Source organism: Schistocerca nitens, chromosome 1 (assembly GCF_023898315.1).
Source record: "Schistocerca nitens isolate TAMUIC-IGC-003100 chromosome 1, iqSchNite1.1, whole genome shotgun sequence".
Lineage (NCBI taxonomy): Eukaryota > Metazoa > Arthropoda > Insecta > Orthoptera > Acrididae > Schistocerca > Schistocerca nitens.
In genome coordinates this window covers 1,059,418,612-1,059,437,935 of record NC_064614.1, presented here as the reverse complement: position 1 = coordinate 1,059,437,935, position 19,324 = coordinate 1,059,418,612, and the positions used below count along the sequence as shown (strand labels likewise).

Genomic DNA, 19,324 nt, shown 5'->3' with positions numbered 1-19,324 from the left:
GCGGATGTTTCGTAGCAGCCAATGAACTGATTACCTCCAGGCAGATGACCGAATTTGCTCACAGGTTCTGAGCCTGTCAGCACCCTCGGCTGCTCCAGTGCTTAAATGTAGACTTTCAGTGTGTTCCATTATACCAAGTTTGCACCCTGAAAGGCGTTCTTATGGCAACTCAAACTGAAGTTATTGCATTTAGCCTCGTTCTAGTAGTGAGTTCAGTCTGCTCCGCACTGCTGTCAAACGGCTCAATCAGTTGTTCTTGACTTCCTTCTCGAATAGTCTTTTAAAACGAGCTCTCGATTTGTTCGTACTTCACTCGTGTTCACATCTGCACCCGCTTAGTGGCTAAATTTTATTCCTGCACTTACTTATTGTTCTACTGTAACAATGAATTCCGACAGTCAGTAACCTAAAAGGTCAAACCAAAAAACCAGTCCAGACAGGTAAATTGTTGTTGTTGTTGTCTTCATTACAGAGACTGGTTTAATGCTTCTCTCGATGCTACTCTGTCCTGTGCAAGCTTCTTCATCTCCCAGTACGTACTGCAACCTACGTCCTTCTGAATCTGCTTAGGTATTCATCACTTGGTCTCCCTCTACGATTTTTACCCTCTACGCTGCCCTCCAATACTAAATTTGTGATCCCTTGATGCCTCAGAATATGTCCTACCAACGATCCCTTCTTCTAGTCAAGTTGTGCCACCAATTTCTTTTCTCACCAATCGTATTAAGTACCTCCTCATTAGTTACGTGATCTATCCGCCTAACCTTCAGCATTCTTCTGCAGCACCACATTTCGAAAGCTTCTATTCTCTTCTTTCCTAAACGGTTTATCGTCCATGTTTCAATTCCACACGTGGCTATACTCCATACAGACACTAACAGAGAAGGCTTCCTGACACTTAAACCTATACTCGATGTTAACAAACTTCCCTTCCACAGAAACGCTTTCCTTGCCATTACCAGTCTAATTATCCTCTCTACTTCGACCATCATCAGTTATTTTGCTCTCCAAATAGCAAAACTCATCTAGTACTTTAAGTGTCTCATTTATTAACCTGATTGCCTCAGCATCACCTGATTTCATTCGAGTACATTCCATTATTCACGATTTGCTTTTGTTCATCTCGATCTTATATCCTCCTTTCAAGATACGGTCCATTCCGTTCAACTACTCTTCAAAGTCCTTTCCTGTCTCTGACAGAATTACTATGTCATCAGCAAACCTCAAAATTTTTATTTCTTCTCCATGGATTTTAATTCCTACTCCAAATTTCTCTTTTGTTTCCTTTACTGCTTGCTCAATACACAGATTGAATAACATCTGCCGGCCGGAGTGGCCGAGCGGTTCTAGGCGCATCAGCCTGGAGCCGCGCGACCGATACGGTCGAAGGTTCGAATCCTGCCTCGGGCATGGATGTGTGTGATGTCCTTAGGTTAGTTAGGTTTAAGTAGTTCTAAGTTCTAGGGGACTGATGACCTCAGCAGTTAAGTCCCATAGAGCTCAGAACCATTTGAACCATTTTTTGAATAACATCTGGGATAGGATACAACCCAGCCCAGTCTCACTCCCTTCCCAACCACTGCTTCCCTTTCACGCACCTTGACTTATAATTGCCACCTGGTTTCTGTGCAGATTGTAAATAGCCTTTCGCTTCCTGCATTTGACATCTGCCACCTTCAGAATTTGAAAGAGAGTATTCCAGTCAACATTGTCAAAAACTTTCTCTAAGTCTACAAATGCCAGAAACGTTGGTTTGCCTTCCCTTAATGTTTCTTCTAAGGTAAGTCGTATAGTCAGAAATGCCTGACGTGTCCCAACATTTCTACGGAATTCAAAGTGATCTTCCCCGAGGTCGGCTTCAACCAGTTTTTACATTCGTCTGTATAGAATTCATGTTAGTATTTTGCATCTATGACTTATTGAACTGATAATTCTGTAATCTTCACACCTGTGAACACCTGCATTCTTTGGGATTGGAATTATTATATTCTTCTTGTAGGCTGAGGGTATTTCGCTTGTCTCATACTCCTTGCTCACCATATGGTAGAATTTTATCATAGCTGGTTCTTTCAAAGCTATCAGTAGTTCTAATGGAATGTTGTCTACTCCCGAGGCCCTATTTCGACTTAGGTCTTTCAGTGCTCTGTCAAACTCTTCACTCAGTATCATACCTTCCATCTCCATAATATTGCCCTCAAATACATCGCCCTTGTATAGACTCTCTATATACTCTTTCCACCTTTCTGCCTTCTCTTCTTTGCTTATAACTGGTTTTCCATCTGAGCTTTTGATATTCATACAAACGGTTCTCTTTTCTCCAAAACTCTCTTTTATTTTCCTGTAGGCAGTATCTATCTTACCCCTAGTGATATATTACATTTGTACTCTAGCCATTAGTGCTTAGCCAGATAAATAATAAAATAATGAAATAATAACAAATTATGGAATAAATTTAACGTAGAGTACAGATATTTTAGAGGGTTGAAAATTAAAGTCAGTTATGTTTTCACTAGTATCAAAAGGAAAAAAAAAAACAGTATAACAACTTAGGTTTGTATTGAATTCATTTAAACGGAAAAATATGGGTGGTAAATGCAAGAGATGACAATTGTGCAGCTTGCTATAGTTGACACAACTTGGTGAGAAAGAGTGTCATCATTGAGATAAAAGGCAGACATGAAAAAGGCAAATTATAAAAACAAACATCCTTCTTGCATGATATGATACACAGAATTATGTACATTAGAAATAGTACCACGGAACTGTAGATTTTTAATAACTATAGTTCGCGTATTCTCACAATAATTTTCAAGCTATTCTGGAAAGATTTATAACACATCAGCATTAGCAATGCTGAAAAATACTGCTCAGAAGTAATAACAGATTTTCCTTTACAACTACGTTCAAAACTGGTATGGGTCATTATCGAGTGACAGGAGTTTAAGACAGTCCGCAGCTCGTGGTCGTGCGGTAGCGTTCTCGCTTCCCGCGCCCGGGTTCCCGGGTTCGATTCCCGGCGGGGTCTGGGATTTTCTCTGCCTCGTGATGACTGGGTGTTGTGTGATGTCCTTAGGTTAGTTACGTTTAAGTAGTTCTAAGTTCTAGGGGACTGGTGACCATAGCTGTTAAGTCCCATAGTGCTCAGAACCAACCAGTTTAAGACAGCCTAGCTTATAAATATAATATTACAAGATAATGTTGCATTTAAACATTGACGCACGAAGAGAAAACTGCATTCATTGGACAACCTGTTTTTTTTATATTATCTGGGACTCACTTAAATTCACGTGTTCTATTGTAGAACTGATGAACGCAGACTTATAACTTTATAATTATGTTTTGTGTTTCTGTTATTATTGCGTGTTCAGTCCGAAGGTCGCTTTGATACAGTTCCCGATGTTAGTTTATTCTGTGAAAAAAATCTTCCTCCCTGCATAGCTACTGCAACATATATATATATATATATATATATATATATATATATATATATATATATATATATATATATATATATACGAACCTGTTTGTTGATCTGATACTACAATTTTTATCTATCAAACTTCCTTCCTTTATTAAATTAGCCTTGCGTTGAAGCTCGACGATGTTTTAGATCAACTTATGCTTCCTTTTCGTCAAGCTGTACAATAATTTCCTTTCTTCTCAATTTTTTCGTTAAGCGTACAATATGAATCAGACTAAATTTAGCAGGTTGTTTGGAAGTAATGTCTAAGTGTTTTTGTGCGTGGTACTCATGCTCTCCATGATTCTTCAGAGGGTAGTAATAGAATTATGATTTATTCCGTTTTCTCCACACTCTACCTGTTTTTCTATGAAAATAAATTCACAACAGTGAACAGCCCTGTAATATGCAGTCACCAGAACGTACAACGCCAAACAAAGAGTAATGCAATAATCCTCATATACAAAAGCACTGTGATGTGGTTGCCGTCGCTGCGGGAAAGGCTCAACACACTGAGGTGACAGAAGTCATGGGATACCTCCTAACATTTGGTCGGACCTCCTTTCGTCCAACGTAGTGCAGCATCTCGACGTGGTATGGGCTCTAGAAGTCGTTGGAAGTATCCTACAGAAATACTGAGTCATGCTGCTCTACAGCCGTCCATAATTGCGAAAGTTTTGCGGTGCTGAATTTTGTACTTGATTATCTCCCATAAATATTCGATGGAGTTCACGTCGGGCGATCTGGGTGCCAAAATCATTCTCTCGAACTGTCCAGAATGTTCTTCAACTCAGTCGCGAACGATTGTGGCTCGGTGACATGGCGCACTGTCATCCATAAAACCTCCACTGTCGTTTTGGAACATGAAGCGTTCAGATGTGTGTGAATTCCTAAGGGTTCCTAGACTTACACACACTACTTAAACTAACTTCAACTTATGATAACACACACACCCATGCCCGAGGGAGGGCTCGAACCTCCGGCGGGAGGGGCCACGCAATCCGTGACATGGCGCCTCAAACCGCGCGGCCACTCCGCGCTGCGCAACATGACGTCCATGAATGGTTGCAAATAGTCTGCAAGTAGCTGAACATAACCATTTCCAGTCCATAACTTAATGGGGTCTGCGCCACACTCGAACCTTACCAACAGCTCTTACCAACTGAAAGTGGAACTCATCTGGTCAGGCCACAATTTTCCAATTATCTGGGGTCCAACCGATACGGTCACGAGCCTAAGAGGAGAGCTGCAGGCGGTATCGTGGGGTTGGCAAAGGCACCCGCACTGTTCTAACGGATAACGTTCGTCGTACGTCCCATTTTGGTTTTTGCGGTTATTTCACCCAGTGTTGCTTGTCTGTCAGCAGTGACACCTGTATGCAACTGCCACTGCTCTCGGTCACTAAGTGAAGGCCGACGGCCACTGCTTGAAACTTGGTATCCCCGGCCCACTGTGACTCTCATAACATTGAATTCCCTAACGATTTCCGAAATGGGATGTCCATGCGTGTAGCTCGATCTGCCATTCTGCATTCAAAGTCTGCTAATACCCGTCGTACTGCTACAATCATATTGAAAATCTTTTCACTTAAATCACCTGAGTATAAATAACAGCTCCACTAATAGACTGTCCCCTTATACCTTGTGTGCGCGATGCTAGCGCCACCTGTATACAGGGTGAGTCACCTAACGTTACCGCTGGATATATTTCGTAAATCACATCAAATACTGACTAACCGATTCCACAGACCGAACGTGAGGAGAGGGGCTAGTCTAATTGGTTAATACAAACCATAAAAAAAATGCACGGAAGTATGTTTTTTAACACAAACCTACGTTTTTTTTAAATGGAACCACGTTAGTTTTGTTAGCACATCTGAACATATAAACAAATACGTAAGCAGTGCTGTTTGTTGCATTGTAAAATGTTAATTGCATCCGGAGATATTGTAACCTAAAGTTGACGCTTGAAACCTCCGACGTTCAGTTCCGTGTTGTAACAAACACTTCATTGCAGGGGGCCAAACAGCTGCAACATACATCGCGTTTCTACAGAATGATCTGCCAACGTTGCTCGAAAATATCCCACTGGTATCAGCATGATGGTGCACCTGCACATTCCGCAATTAACACTAGGCTGACCCTTGACAGGATGTTTGACGGGCGTTTCATAGGACGTGGAGGACGCATAAATTGGCCAGCCCGTTCTACTGATCTTACACCTCTGGACTTCTTTCTGTGGGGTACGTTAAAGAAGAATGTGTACCGTGATGTGCCTACAACCCCAGAGGATATGAAACAACGTATTGTGGCAGCCTGCGGCGACATTACACCAGATGTACTGCAGCGTGTACGGCATTCATTACGCCAGAGATTGCAATTGTGTGCAGCAAATGATGGCCACCACATTGAAGATCTATTGGCCTGACATGTCGGGACACACTCAATTCCACTCCGTAATTGAAAACGGAAACCACGTGTGTACGTGTACCTCACCCCTCATGGTAATGTACATTTGCGTCAGTGAAAAAGACCAATAAAAAGGTGTTAGCATGTGGGCGTAATGTGCTGTTCCAGTCTCTTCTGTACCTAAGGTCCATCACCGTTCCCTTTGGACCCTTCGTAATTCGGTGCTCTCCGATATACACGATCGAACAGCGGAGGAGTGGTACTCAAGCGTCAACTTTAGATTACAATATCTCCGGATGTAATTAACATTTTACAATACAACAAACGGCACTGATTACGTATTTGTTTATATGTTCAGATGTGCTAACAAAACTAACGGGAGTCCATTTAAAAAAACGTAGGTTTGTGTTAAAAAACATACTTCCGTGCATTTTTTTATGGTTTGTATTAACCAATTACACTAGCCCCACTCCTCACGTTCTGTCTGTGGAATCGATTCGTCAGTATTTGATGTGGTTTACGAAATATATCCAGCGGTAATGTTAGGTGACTCACCCTGTATATGCATGTCGCAATCCGATAACTTTTCTCACCTCAGTCGATAGCGCTGTATAACCGCTCTGCCACTACATTCAGTGAACCCATACACGAAGTGCGTATTGACCAGCTCTTCAACACTGTTAACGTACAACCAACACTGCCGAAAAATAAAGAACCCGAGCAGTACAGACTTCATGCTTGAGGGCTAAGAATAAGGCGGAAGCAGAGATGCAAGCAGAAAGTGCCGACAGTGAGTGAGACAAGTTTGTTTACAACAAGCCACACCACCGGCCGTAGTGGCCGTGCGGTTCTGGGCGCTACAGTCTGGAGCCGAGCGACCGCTACTGTCGCAGATTCGAATCCTGCCTCGGCCATGGATGTGTGTGATGTCCTTAGGTTAGTTAGGTTTAATTAGTTCTAAGTTCTAGGCGACTGATGACCTCAGAAGTTAAGTCGCATAGTGCTCAGAGCCACTTGAACCATTTTTGAACAAGTCACACAGGTCATACAGTCAACATTGGCATCGTTGTTTGGACATTTTCAGTTTAATACAGGTATCAGAATAAATTATGGTAAGAAATGAAACGAAACCAATTTACTCTTTATCGAACGACCGGAGACCACTGCTCTCCTGTAGCAAAATACTTAGAAAATTTCCCTGAACAACCTCTTAAATTTTGTCCTTCGAGTTAGGGTTCACCCTGCTTCCTATTCTGTGTTTAGTTGTTGCTGTCTTGTCTAGAGTGAAGTGTGTTTTGGCGATCCGAACGCTTCTGTTTTTCTGGCAGACGTGCTGGACGAGGTTACGGTGAACCAGCTGAATAACGATTTCGAGGGTGCCATCGACTTCCAGCTGCGGTTGCCGGATGCGGAGTCGAAGCAGGCGGCCGCGGAGGTCATCAGACGCTTCTACTTCGGCAACGTCTCCTCCATCACCGCCGACGACGCTGTGCCCTACGCCGCCGTAAGTAAGCCGCTACACCACAGTGAAGTGCTAACAATACGATAAGGTGACAACAGCGTATGGATAGTGATAGGCGCATCTTCAGATGGCGGTAGTGGCGCGTACAGTAGGTATAAAAGGGAAATGTATTGCCGGAGCTGTCATTTGAACGAAGTTGTCTCATTTCCAAAGGGGCTTCCGATTGTGCTGCACGACTGGAATTAATGGACTTTGAACGCAGAATGGAAGTTGGAACTAGATGCGTGGGACGTTACATTTTGGAAATCGTTAGGAAATTCGATATTCCGAAATCCACAGTGTCAAGCAGTGCCGAAAATATCAAATTTCAGGGATTGCTTTTCGTCATGGACAACGCAGTGGCCGACGACCTTCACTTAACGGCTGAGAGCATCGACATTTGTGTACGGTTGTCAGTAAGCATCTTCATTAGCGTACAGTTTTCAGTACTAACAGACAAGCTACGAGCGTGGGTCAAATGAAAACCTAAAATTTATAGTAACAAATCGAAATTTCGCGCCGTTATCCTGTAAGTTGGTAAGCCTGCTACAAACAGCGTGCAGTATGGCATGTAGGTGGCAGCATAGTGCAGATGCACACATACCGTCGCAGTATCAATATAAAGATGGCCGCCCCACCTGCGACTTGCACCAGGGAAGAACAGCGTTCTGTTATTCGGTTTTTGCGTGGTGAAGGTGTGAAACCTATTGACATTCATCGACGAATGAAGGTTCAGCACGGTGATCCATGATTGTCACAGCAGCAGGACTACGAATGGAGTAGGAAGTTCGCAAATGGTGTGACTTCAGTGCAAGATGCTCCTCGTCCAGGTCAGGCACAACGAGTCGTGACTCCACAGAACATGCAGCAGTTGAGGCCATAGTGAAAGACAACCGCCGAGTGACACTGAATGGCATTGCAGCATGTTTACAGATTAGTCATGGGTCAGCACACCACATTGTGCATGATGTGCTCCAGTTTCACAAAGTGTCTACAAGATGGGTGCTACGGCAGCTGAAATGAGAGAACGACATGTTGATGCTTGTGAAGAACTCCTTTGGCGCTTTGAACGAGAAGACGATGGCTTCCTTGCAAGAATAGTTACTCGGGACGGAACCTGCGTTCACTTCCACCAACCGGAAACGAAGAGAGCGAGCAAGGAATGGTGCCACTCCCCATCACCAAAACCAAAGAAGTTTCGAACAGAACCAGCAGCAGGGAAGGTTATGCTGACTATCTTATGGGACGAAAAAGGCGTCGTTTTGGAGTAGTACATGCCTAGAGGGACCACTGTCTCCAGTGCATCATACACAGATCTCCTAAAAAATCATCTGCGGCCTGCAATCAAATCAAAGCGACGTGGATTGCTGTTAGCAGGTGTCTTTTTGCAACATGACAATGCAAGGCCCCACACTGCCCGTATAACAGTTGTAACAATCACAGACCTGCATTTTGAGTGTCTTCCTCATCCACCATACTAACCAGACCTTGCCCCAAGTGATTTCCATATGTTTGGACCACTCAAAGACGCAATGGGAGGAAAGAAGTTCCGTTCTGATGAAGACGTACGCCACGTGGTGCATGAGTGGTTGCGCGGACTGCCAAAAGAATTTTTTTCTGAAGGAATTTATGCACTTTGAAAGCGTTAGAGGCCTTGCATTGAGCGTGGGGGAGATTATGTTGAAAAGTGATACAGCTTGTACCATTTCTGCACAATAAGTAATATTTAAAAAAATATTTAAATTTTTTATTTGACTCACCCTCGTACATTGCGTGAAATAACCGCCAAAATCAATGGGGGCGAACGACCAACAAATTTAGTGCTAATGGGCTGTGGCAGCAGACGACCTACGCGAGAACCTATGCTACCAGCACGACATCACCTGAAGCGCGTCTCTCGGACTCGTGATCGTGTCGTTTGGAACCCGACTTCAGTTGGTAAGAGCTGATGTTAGGGTTCGAGTATGGCGCAGACCCCACGAATCCATGGAGTAAAACTTGAGTTAAACAGACAATTTCAATTTTGCGATAAATACTGTTTGTTTTTTAGTAACAAGCAGGAGGACAAAAATGCTCCTCAGATTACGCGGTTCTTTATATATCCTCACTCAGTCTGTAGAAGGTTCACCGCTTCCAGTCTCTGGCGTAATCTAACAAGACATAGATCGCGTACGCAAACGAAGCGGTCGAAATGAGGTAACGCCCAATAGGAATGCAACGCATTTAATGTACAGGTAACATGATTATGGTCTTAAGTGATTAAGGCTGCCTGGAAATCTACCCTAGTCTACACTTACTTATGACATTCTTCGGTATTTTTACAAATATATTTATATGTATGAATTAGGGTGTCGTTATTGGCTCCTTGCTCTTCCCGTTGCTCTGCTGTGCTACTAGTCATCCTAAGTAATGGTCATCAGCCTTGCTTTCACATGCGAGACATGAATAAACTTCTTACGTCTCCAAAGTCTATAATTAAAACATCTGTAGCTATCTAAATCACTTTCAGGAAAGATTCGGAGGTTCGACCATTGGAGGAGAATACATACATCTCTAGTAGTTCACACACCACTTCCAACTGGTCATCAGCAACACTCCAGTGATCATCACAACAACGAAACCAAGATACAGTTCAGACTCAACAGGAAAAGGTCCACGCAAAAACATCACTCTCAAATTTTCATGGCCCAGAGGCCACACGAGTTCTACGCATCACGAGAGCTGCAGGCGATTTCGCGACTGCGAGAACGGAAAATTTCTGCCTTTCAGCCAGTCCGAATCAACAGAAGAATCTACGAATTTACTCTAGTCACTTCCTGCTGCTGTCCTGGCAGGACTTCTAAAAATATTTCTGCAATTGGTGTCGCAAAAAATCGGTCACCGTGGGGAAATTGCTCGACCTCGATCTAGCTACATAAACTCCACCATTTAGGATGATTAGTGACAGGTAAACGTATCAATTCCAGCCTGAAGAAGGGGTTCTTTCCCCAGAAACCGATCTGTCGAAGACCGCAAGTGTAAAAATCACACAAACGCGGCCAGCAAATGATATATTACAGAAGCTGATTGCCCGTATGGCTTCTCTGTTCATTGTTCGATTATGAGATAATCTTCATCCACTCAAACGTCCTTAGTATTTATGCTTGCTTCAGTGAAGGAACTACACTGCTCAAAAGAATTATGAGACCATGAATTTGGGCGTCTGTCATACTCCACTGAGTAATAATTGAAGACTGCACATCTTACCGTATTATATCTATATCATTCAAAATTTAAGTACACAACGAAGCATTATTATATCCTCATCCATTTGTGTAACAAGACGTGAAATTTCTAGCAGGGGTCGAAAACAAAGTGGAAACATTCATTCATCTCGTATCTTGGGTGCTTTTCATTCGACTTTGGGAACTTCAATAATTTGTATGCCCTCCGTGAGCATTAAACACAGCCTGATACCTATTTAGTATAAGTCTGTGAGGTCACCCTGTAGTAGCCGTTCCCATTCTTCAGTGAGTTCAGTGAGTTCTTGGAGAGTCTGTGGAGGTAAAGGACGACCACCAACATGCTTTTCAAGCAAGTCCCACACATGCTCGGTGGAGTTCAGGACGAGTCTTGCCGCAAGCCATTCCATTACTTCAATGTCCATGCTTCGCAATACATCCCCGGTGACGCACGCCACATGTGCCATGACAGTAACGTGCATGAGAAGGAATTCTGGGCCACCACAGTATACAGCAGCCACCAAATGGTTGAACAAGATCTGTTCAATGTGCTGCCTCTCGGTAGGACGACCAAGGGAAACGACAAGAGCCGTGATTCTGTAACGCATAATACAGCCGATGGATTGCGAATTGCTTTAGCTGTTGCATACAGCGAAAGCAAAGATCTGAAGCTATGCAGTAAGGCCACAGGTACCCTCTGCATCAAAATATTCAACATTCCTGGCCCCACACATTATCATAGAACCCTGGGCGATTCTGTTGATTTACTCGACAACATCGCTCACCACGGCGTCACCACATACTAACACGGCCATTAGTTTGTGTCAGAGGGAATCTAGACTCGTCTGTGAGTAACAGGTATCGCCAATTGAGAAGTTGCCTGTTAACACGGGAATGGTAGAACCAAGGCGTGGTGCGAGGTGCTGTCGCATCAAGTGGAGTACTCGAATAGGATGACAGTGTCATAAGCCTCTCTCGCGAATCTGTTCCTTACAGTAACATCGAAAACGTAAGCGCCAGTGGCACCTCCTGAGGTAGTCTTGCAGTGCTCTAGTGGCAGCTACATGATACCGCAACGCAGAGATGGGCAGATATCAGTCTTCACGTGTTGTGGTAATGCGTGGGTGACCTTGTTTAACCCGCTCGTAACTCACCTGTCTCACTATCGCGTTAACAGATGGAGAGAAATCGGCATCTGCAGCAACAAGACGGAAAGTCAATCCTTCTTGGATCAAGCAGATTGTCCTTGCAACTTTCGCTGCATTAAGAAGTCGCACTACATGTGCTCAATTGAATACAATGTCCATAAGCGACAACTGCCGTCTGTGTACCTCACCAGAACACAGTTTTTCACCGATAATTAAATCCTTCTGAGGGATCACCTGATTCTGTAACGCGTAACACAGTCGGTAGATGGCGAATGGCTTTATTTGTTGCATACAGTGTAACGCATAACACAGCCGATGGATGGCGTATTGCTTTAGTTGTTGCACAGCGGACATTGATACAGGTGTCCCCATAATTCTTTTGAGCAATCTAGTTCCCACATTCAACCCCACCATGTTTCGTCGTCACGTTTCATTGTTGCTGGGGTTTGGTTTGATTCATATTTCGTAAATGTTTTAGATTCCATACTGTTGTCCAAGTTAATTGTGCATAACTAAGCATATCTGTATGCTTCTAAGTCTGTGTTTACGGTCACACTAGAAATTATTTTTTTTCCAGAATCGTCTTTAGCCGCTATAGGTCGATGTCAAACTGTACACGCTGTCCCTGCCGTTGTCCTGACAGTGTCTTCTCAGAGTCAAGTTTCACTGCATCGCAAAAGCGCCCAAGCCTTTTCCTCCTTTCCCTGAATGCTGCCTTGTTCTTCAGCTTTATGAAGGACATCAAAAAACACTACAAAAATTTCACGAAGTGAATAAAAGCAAATGGGGAAAGGATACATTGTACTAGATTTGTTGATGACACTGTGAGTGTTGTAGACTCCGAAAAAGAATTGAATAGAATGCTGCAAATCCTATTAGACACTCTTAAAATATGGAAATAATTAAAAGGGAACAAACGGAAAAAAGTAATGATAAGCTAGAAAATATGGGAGAAATTAAACCGAATACGAAAATTTATGACGTCAGAACTGAGCAGATGAAACAATTTTGTTATCTCGGTAGTATAATCACAGAAGACAGATTGTTAATGGAAATTGAGTGAACGATAGCCCTGGCAAAGCAGGCATTTGTGAGTAAGAAAAACATTTTAATCAGCAAACATATCAACGCCGATGTCGGAAAATTCTGACCAAAATCACTTATACGGTGTACTCTCCTCTATGGAAGGGAAAGTTTGCGTCTGGGTAAATTGGAAAGGAATCGTAGCTGCTGAAATGTGGATATGGTGAAAATTGACAGGAACGTGCTGGATGAAAAAAAAAACTGAAAGTCTTGAGGGAAGTCAACAAAGAGAGCAGATTACTAACGGAAATCCAAAACAGAAAAATAAAATTTACTGGACATGTTATCAGACACAACATCTTTATCATTAATGGGAAAGAAACGAAAAAGAAGGCCTAGGATAAAGTATTTGCAAGGCATCGAGAAGAAGATAAGATGTGACAACCACATAGCACTTAAACGAACAGCCAATGACAGAAGAGAGTGGCTGCATCATCAAGGCATTAGCCTTTATAATATGTATGTACGTCAACAAATTGCTCTTTAGCATCCTGAAAAGTTTACTGAAACAAAATCACACATCCAGTCGTCCGTATCCATTGAAGTTACTGTCTCTCTATACAGGATACTTTATAAGACTTCTGCTATTTTCTAATGACAATATTAATTATATGCCCAAATTCATACAGCCCATGATATCGTCTGGGTAGAAGGTTTTTAATCACTGTAAATTTGCAGACGACGTTATATTTCTACCTAAAGAAGGACGTGGTGGATCGTCTGATAACATCTATAGTGTCTTTGGATCGAAATTAATGAAGCGATAATTTTGTAATTGCACCAGTAGCTAAATCATGATACTCGTAGAATGATAACACTATTAATGTAGATATGCAATTTCATTCACTGAAAAGCACGTGGAAGAAGTTACTTCTGTAGCTAAAGTTGGAGATGGATGCAGAATATTGTCTAGTAAGGTGTATGGCATCGTTGTATCGAAATAAATGATCATGAAAAGTTTTGTGTTTCGCTTTTTGGAATGGAAAACATGAGAGGAAATTAATGACATGTGTGCCGCAGTACATTAACGGTTATTTATATTGTATTGCACTTTCGGTAGATGATGACAGATCTGAACAACGGTGAGCCAGCGGACACTACAGTGCATCTTATCAGCTCCAGCAACACCTACCCCGTCTTCTACTACCAATACGACTACTCCGGCAGCAGTCAAGACCTCGGTCTCCCTGGTAAGTACCCTGCTTTCGCTAATGAGATATTATGTTGTGTAAACATCATCATTATCCATCACAATTCCTTTATGGGACTAAGAACACAGTATATATTGTGGCTCAGAATGAGGCCGTTTTCCTTCAGTTTCAGAAGGTGTTTGAAACGGCTCCGCATTGTTGGTTACTGAAGAAAATAAGAACTTACGACATATAAGGACAGCTTTGTGACTGAAGTGAACAATTCGTAACAACTGAAATACACCATGTCGTTCTAAACGGAGAAAAATTTTCATATATTAGCTGATGTTTGACCATTCTCCAAGGGAGTGTGATAAGGCCGTTCATGATTATAAATGGCATAAATTGCTCAGTGAATGATATCGTACGTTCCAAGAGGCTGTTCCCGGACGATGCAGTTGTCTGTAGGAAGACTGTAGCGAAATGCAGGATGACTTACAGACGACTGTTGATTGACACAGGGACTGATCGTTGATTTCAACGTAAATAAATGTAACATATTGAGCTTAAATAGGCCACAAAATTCACTGCTGTCCGATTACACTGTTGGGGACAAATCATCTCCATCTCTCTGTCCATTTCCTCATATTCCTCTGTCCACCTCCTCCTGCCGCTCTCACTGTTAATTTTCTCTGTATATCTCCTCTTCCTCCCTGTCCCTGTCCATCACTTCCTCGGCCCATCTCTGTTCATCTCTTGCTATTTCCTTCATCCATCTGCTACATTCCCCGCTGCCTATCTCCTCCTCCCCCTGTACCTCCTCCTCCCCCTGTACCTCCTCCTCCCCTCTACCTCCTTCTCCCCCTCTACCTCCTCCTCACCCTCTACCTTCTCCCCCTCCCCATCTCCTCCTCCCCCTCTACCTCCTCCTCCTCCCCCTCTACCTCCTCCCCCCTCTACCTCCCCCTCCCCCTCTACCACCTCATCCCCCCTACCTCCTCCTCCCCCTTCTACCTCCTCCTCCCCCTCATCACCCCTCTACATCCCCCTCCCCCTCCCCCTCCCCCTCCCACTCTACCTCCTCCTCCCTCTCTACCTCCTCCTCCCCTTCTACCTCCTACCTCCTCCCCCCTCCTCCTCCCCCTCTACCTCCTCATCACCCTCTACCTCCTCCTCCCCCCTCTCTCTCCTCCTCACCCCTCTATCTCCTCCTCACTCCCTATGTCCTATCTCCTCTCTCTGGCTGTCTCCTCCTTTTCCCATTCTTTGTACAGTGCCTCCTCTTCCTCTTCTCTACCTCTTTCCCCTCCCTTTCTCAGCCAATCTCCTCTTCCTTTCTTTGTCCATCTACTGTTCCCCTCTACGTGTGTCCACTCCTTCCCCTGCCATCTCTCCAGTTCCTCCCTTCTTTCTTCACTTACCTTAATAGAATGTTGTGGTTCTTACCCCCATAGTATTTCTTTCCACATAGTTTATGGTAAGTATGGTTCAAATATGTAAAGTGGCTTAGGAGGAGGTATGAACCATACAGACGTACATATATACACACACTTTTTGTATGATTGGATACAAAGAAATAGTGGAGACCGACGCGTTTCGTCAGGGGGTCGTTTAGCTGGCGACCGACCGTTACTGATATACTTCAACGAATTCCAGTGGCAGACACCACAAAGAAATTTACTGTTGAAATTCGAAGAATAGTCGAGTAACATATTATTAATTCATCCCATGAATGTTTCGCGAAGTGACCACAAGGAGAAAATCAATGGAATTGGAGCTCGTACAGAAGGGTTGCCGACATTCTTAATCACGCTCAGCAGTACAGCTGGTATTAATGTTACAGATAAATGAAAACCACTTCAGTTGTGTTATTACACATCTGTTGTATTACTGCTGGCTTCATTCATTGAACATCTTCATGCTGCCAGTTTGTGCTAAAATCATGACAAAGTAAGACCATATCATTTGCGTCATGACTTTAGCACAAATCGGCAACCTGATTATCATGAACGAGACTGGTTGTAACACGATGAATTGGAAATACCGCTGAGGGTGTTTGCATTAACCATTAACATTACCGACATTTATTTTTCCCATGCGCCATTTGCGAACCGCATTGGGCAGAGGGGAAAAGATACTGATGACAAAAGAACCCTCCACTGCACACCGTAAAGTGGTTTGCGAATACAGATGTAGTTGCCCACTAGATTTTCGTAACGTATTGACCATACGACCTCCGATTCGCAAAGTTTTGCTTGTGATATTATGACATGTTGTACGCAGATATTTAGTCTGTTAACAGCAGCCGTCATTCCATAAACTATGTTAAGACTAAGTCTCTTCTGCACTTTAGGGGCGCCGCATATGGCCGACCTGGACTCGCTCTTCAAAACCGCTGGACCTGGACAGAATCTGGACCCGGCCTCAGACGAGCAGAAAGTCCGCAACGTCATGGTCAAGCTCTGGACTAACTTCGCCAAGTACATGTGAGTATTTACTTTACACATTATCTTAAGCTGCATGTCTTTCTAACAACTCAACTTGTCTGCCCACTGCGCCAAATTATCGTTGCGTACGTCTGCTTATTTTATATATCAGTCATGCTGTCTATAAATTTGGCTAATTTTACATTCGTTGGTTAGCTAACATATTTTGACAGTTACGTATTTATGCTCTCCATTCCCTCGACTTTAGGTCGATTTTAGTAGTTGCTTTTCAGATAAAAGGACTTTTACACGCCCAGATAATCGAACAGACTTGCCTGTAGAGACAGTGTTTGTACAGACAAATCGTTGTGTCTGAATGAATCACCGGCTGAAAAATTTGACTCCGTTCCTGTCTGTTTGGCCTGTGCGAAATCTGGCGGCTCTTGACTTTAGTACGTCATATGAGGCACGACATGTTTCCGGAATAATGTCGTTCAAGCTACGCAGGTGATAAAATAGTAGAATATATCAGATAGTTGTCCGAATGGGACATAAATTGGTAGGTGCGATGTACATGCACAGACGAATGAATCATTACAGTTTTAGAAAAATCGGATGGGTAAGAGAAAGAGTTTCACAAACTGAGGAAGCCAATAACGCTCCGGTCCACCTCTGGCCTTTATGCAAGCAGTTATTCGGCTTGGCACTGATCGACAGGGTTATTTGATGTCTTCCTGATGGCTATCGTGGGAAAATTGTCCTGCTAGCACCTTAGATCATCAAAGCCTCGAGATGGTTATGGGACCCATAATGTCGCACACTTTCGCAATTGGAAAGAGATCCGGCGACCTTGCTGGCCAACATAGTATTTGGCAAGTCTGAAGACAAGCAGTAGAAACTCTCACCACGTGCGGGCGTGGGCATCATTTTGCTGAAAGCCCAGGGTGGCTTGCCATGTAGTGTAACAAAACGGGGCGTAGAATATCGTCGACGTACCTCAATAAGGTTGCAGTGGAGGACAACCAAAGCGCTCCAGCTACGAGAAGAAATTGCACCCCAGACAATCACTCTTGGTCGTCAGATTGCGTGGTATGTAACAGTCAGGTTGATATCGCACTGCTGTCTGGGCAGTCTCCAAACAAGTCCTCGCTCCTCATCGAGGCTCGGTTCAAAGCGGGACTCATCAATGAAGAGAATTCTACTCTAAACACCGACGTTCCAAGCTGAAACGTGTGTGGAGACACCCCGGACAGTTCTGAGATACCATCCTTACTGTCGCTGCCGTACGGCGCGACAGCTGGGAGTTAGGGTCTGGGGTAGCATTCCATTTCATAGCAGGATATGTTTGGTTGTCATCTGCAGCATCTTTACAGCACAGCGGTACGTCGATGATATTCTATGCCCAGTTTTGTTGCCCTCCATGGGAAGCCATCCCGGGCTTACATTTCAGCATTTCAACCACACACGGAGAGAGTTTCTGCTGCTTGTCTTCATGCTCCACTTACCCTCCATTGACCAGCGAGGTCACCGGATGTCTCCTCCCAAATTGAGAAACTTTTGAGCTTTATGGATAGGGCCCTATAACCATCTCGAGGGTTTGACGATCTAACGCGCAAATTGGACAGAATCTGACACGATATCCCTCAGGAGGAATTCCTCAATTTTTAATGCCCTTTTTCTAGAGTAAAATATCTGATTTTACTGAAATTATACACATTCCTTTGTCTGCACGTGTACATCATATCTACCGATTTCCTTCATATTCAGATAATTCCTTTGTCGTGTGTGCCTTCTTTTATTGCAGCAACACATGTTATCAATATTTAGATCCTTCAAGACATGAAGTTGAGAAATCGCGTTTTATAAACCACTCTTTGTCCGTCCTCTCCATACTGATATTTTTCTTCCTATAACTTCCTCAGTGATAGCACTAGACAGAGTAGTGGTCATATAACCAATTTCAATTAATTTTGCAGTGGCCAGAAAATATTCTGTACTCTCGTACTAGAGACTCAGTACAGTGAAAAAACTGCATTGTGACTGAAAGCTGCAAATGCGAACAGCATGAAGATTAGTCGAGACTTGTGTTTATCTGTGTGTTTCTTCGTCACTTCGACGTGTTTATTAACGATAAATGTCTAGCACATTTGATTCAGTAACAGACGTATCATTTTGATTACGGTGGCTTTAATGTAAGGCTCGTTGTTGGTTGTATCTAAAGGGAGTAAATACAAATGTGTACGCTAATCACCCACTCGAATAAATCTACAATTACGTTTGGAATTATTACATATAACTGTGTATGACGGAACATTTGATGTTCCCCGTTCCTCAAAAATCACTCAATACTATATATAATCGAACGAAATGTGTTGTTGACAGGAACCCCACCCCTGAGGACGATCCAGTGATAGAGGGAGGTTGGCCGCGTTTCAACTCGACCACGCAATACTACCTCAACATCAATGTCAACACGACGCTTGAACAACACAGAATGGGTGAGCGGATGGACTTCCTCCATTCAGTGATCCCACCCTATTATTGACGTTTCATGTGTGTTTAAAAATGCTCCCTCGTTCATATACTTGAGTCTGTAAGTTAACGTACACATTGTTTGTATAAAATTGTGTAACTGAAATAAAACAAAAAATTGAAGACTGAGCTATGTTGCTTTAAGAAGATGGCTCCAACTTTGGCTGCGCCCTCATATGTGTATATATAATTTGAGCACATATGTGTACACATATTAAAAACCCAATTTACTTGCAGGAATGTTGATTCAATACTACGAATGGATATCCCGAAGCGACATCCACATCCATCGACCACAGTTACACTATAAATTACTCTTAAAAATTCATAAATTACTCCAATCCTGGCAAATTTAGACCAAATTTAATCTCAAAAATTTTTTATCGTGTATGTCAACAACTTTTGTTATCCTGTG

The 19,324-nt window shown here is 43.2% G+C and overlaps 1 protein-coding gene across 1 annotated transcript in view; it reads left to right on the top strand.

Moving 5' to 3' along the window:
• The window catches only part of LOC126197739 (esterase FE4-like), an 88,014-nt gene extending 68,982 nt beyond the window's left edge, over positions 1 to 19,032 (top strand). Inside the window, exons 8-11 of the mRNA XM_049934661.1 lie at positions 7,197 to 7,372; positions 13,882 to 14,011; positions 16,305 to 16,437; positions 18,760 to 19,032. Coding sequence (XP_049790618.1) covers positions 7,197 to 7,372; positions 13,882 to 14,011; positions 16,305 to 16,437; positions 18,760 to 18,922 — 602 coding nt within the window. The 3' untranslated portion in view covers positions 18,923 to 19,032. The remainder of the gene's footprint in view (positions 1 to 7,196; positions 7,373 to 13,881; positions 14,012 to 16,304; positions 16,438 to 18,759) is intronic.
• Positions 19,033 to 19,324: the final 292 nt, after the last annotated feature.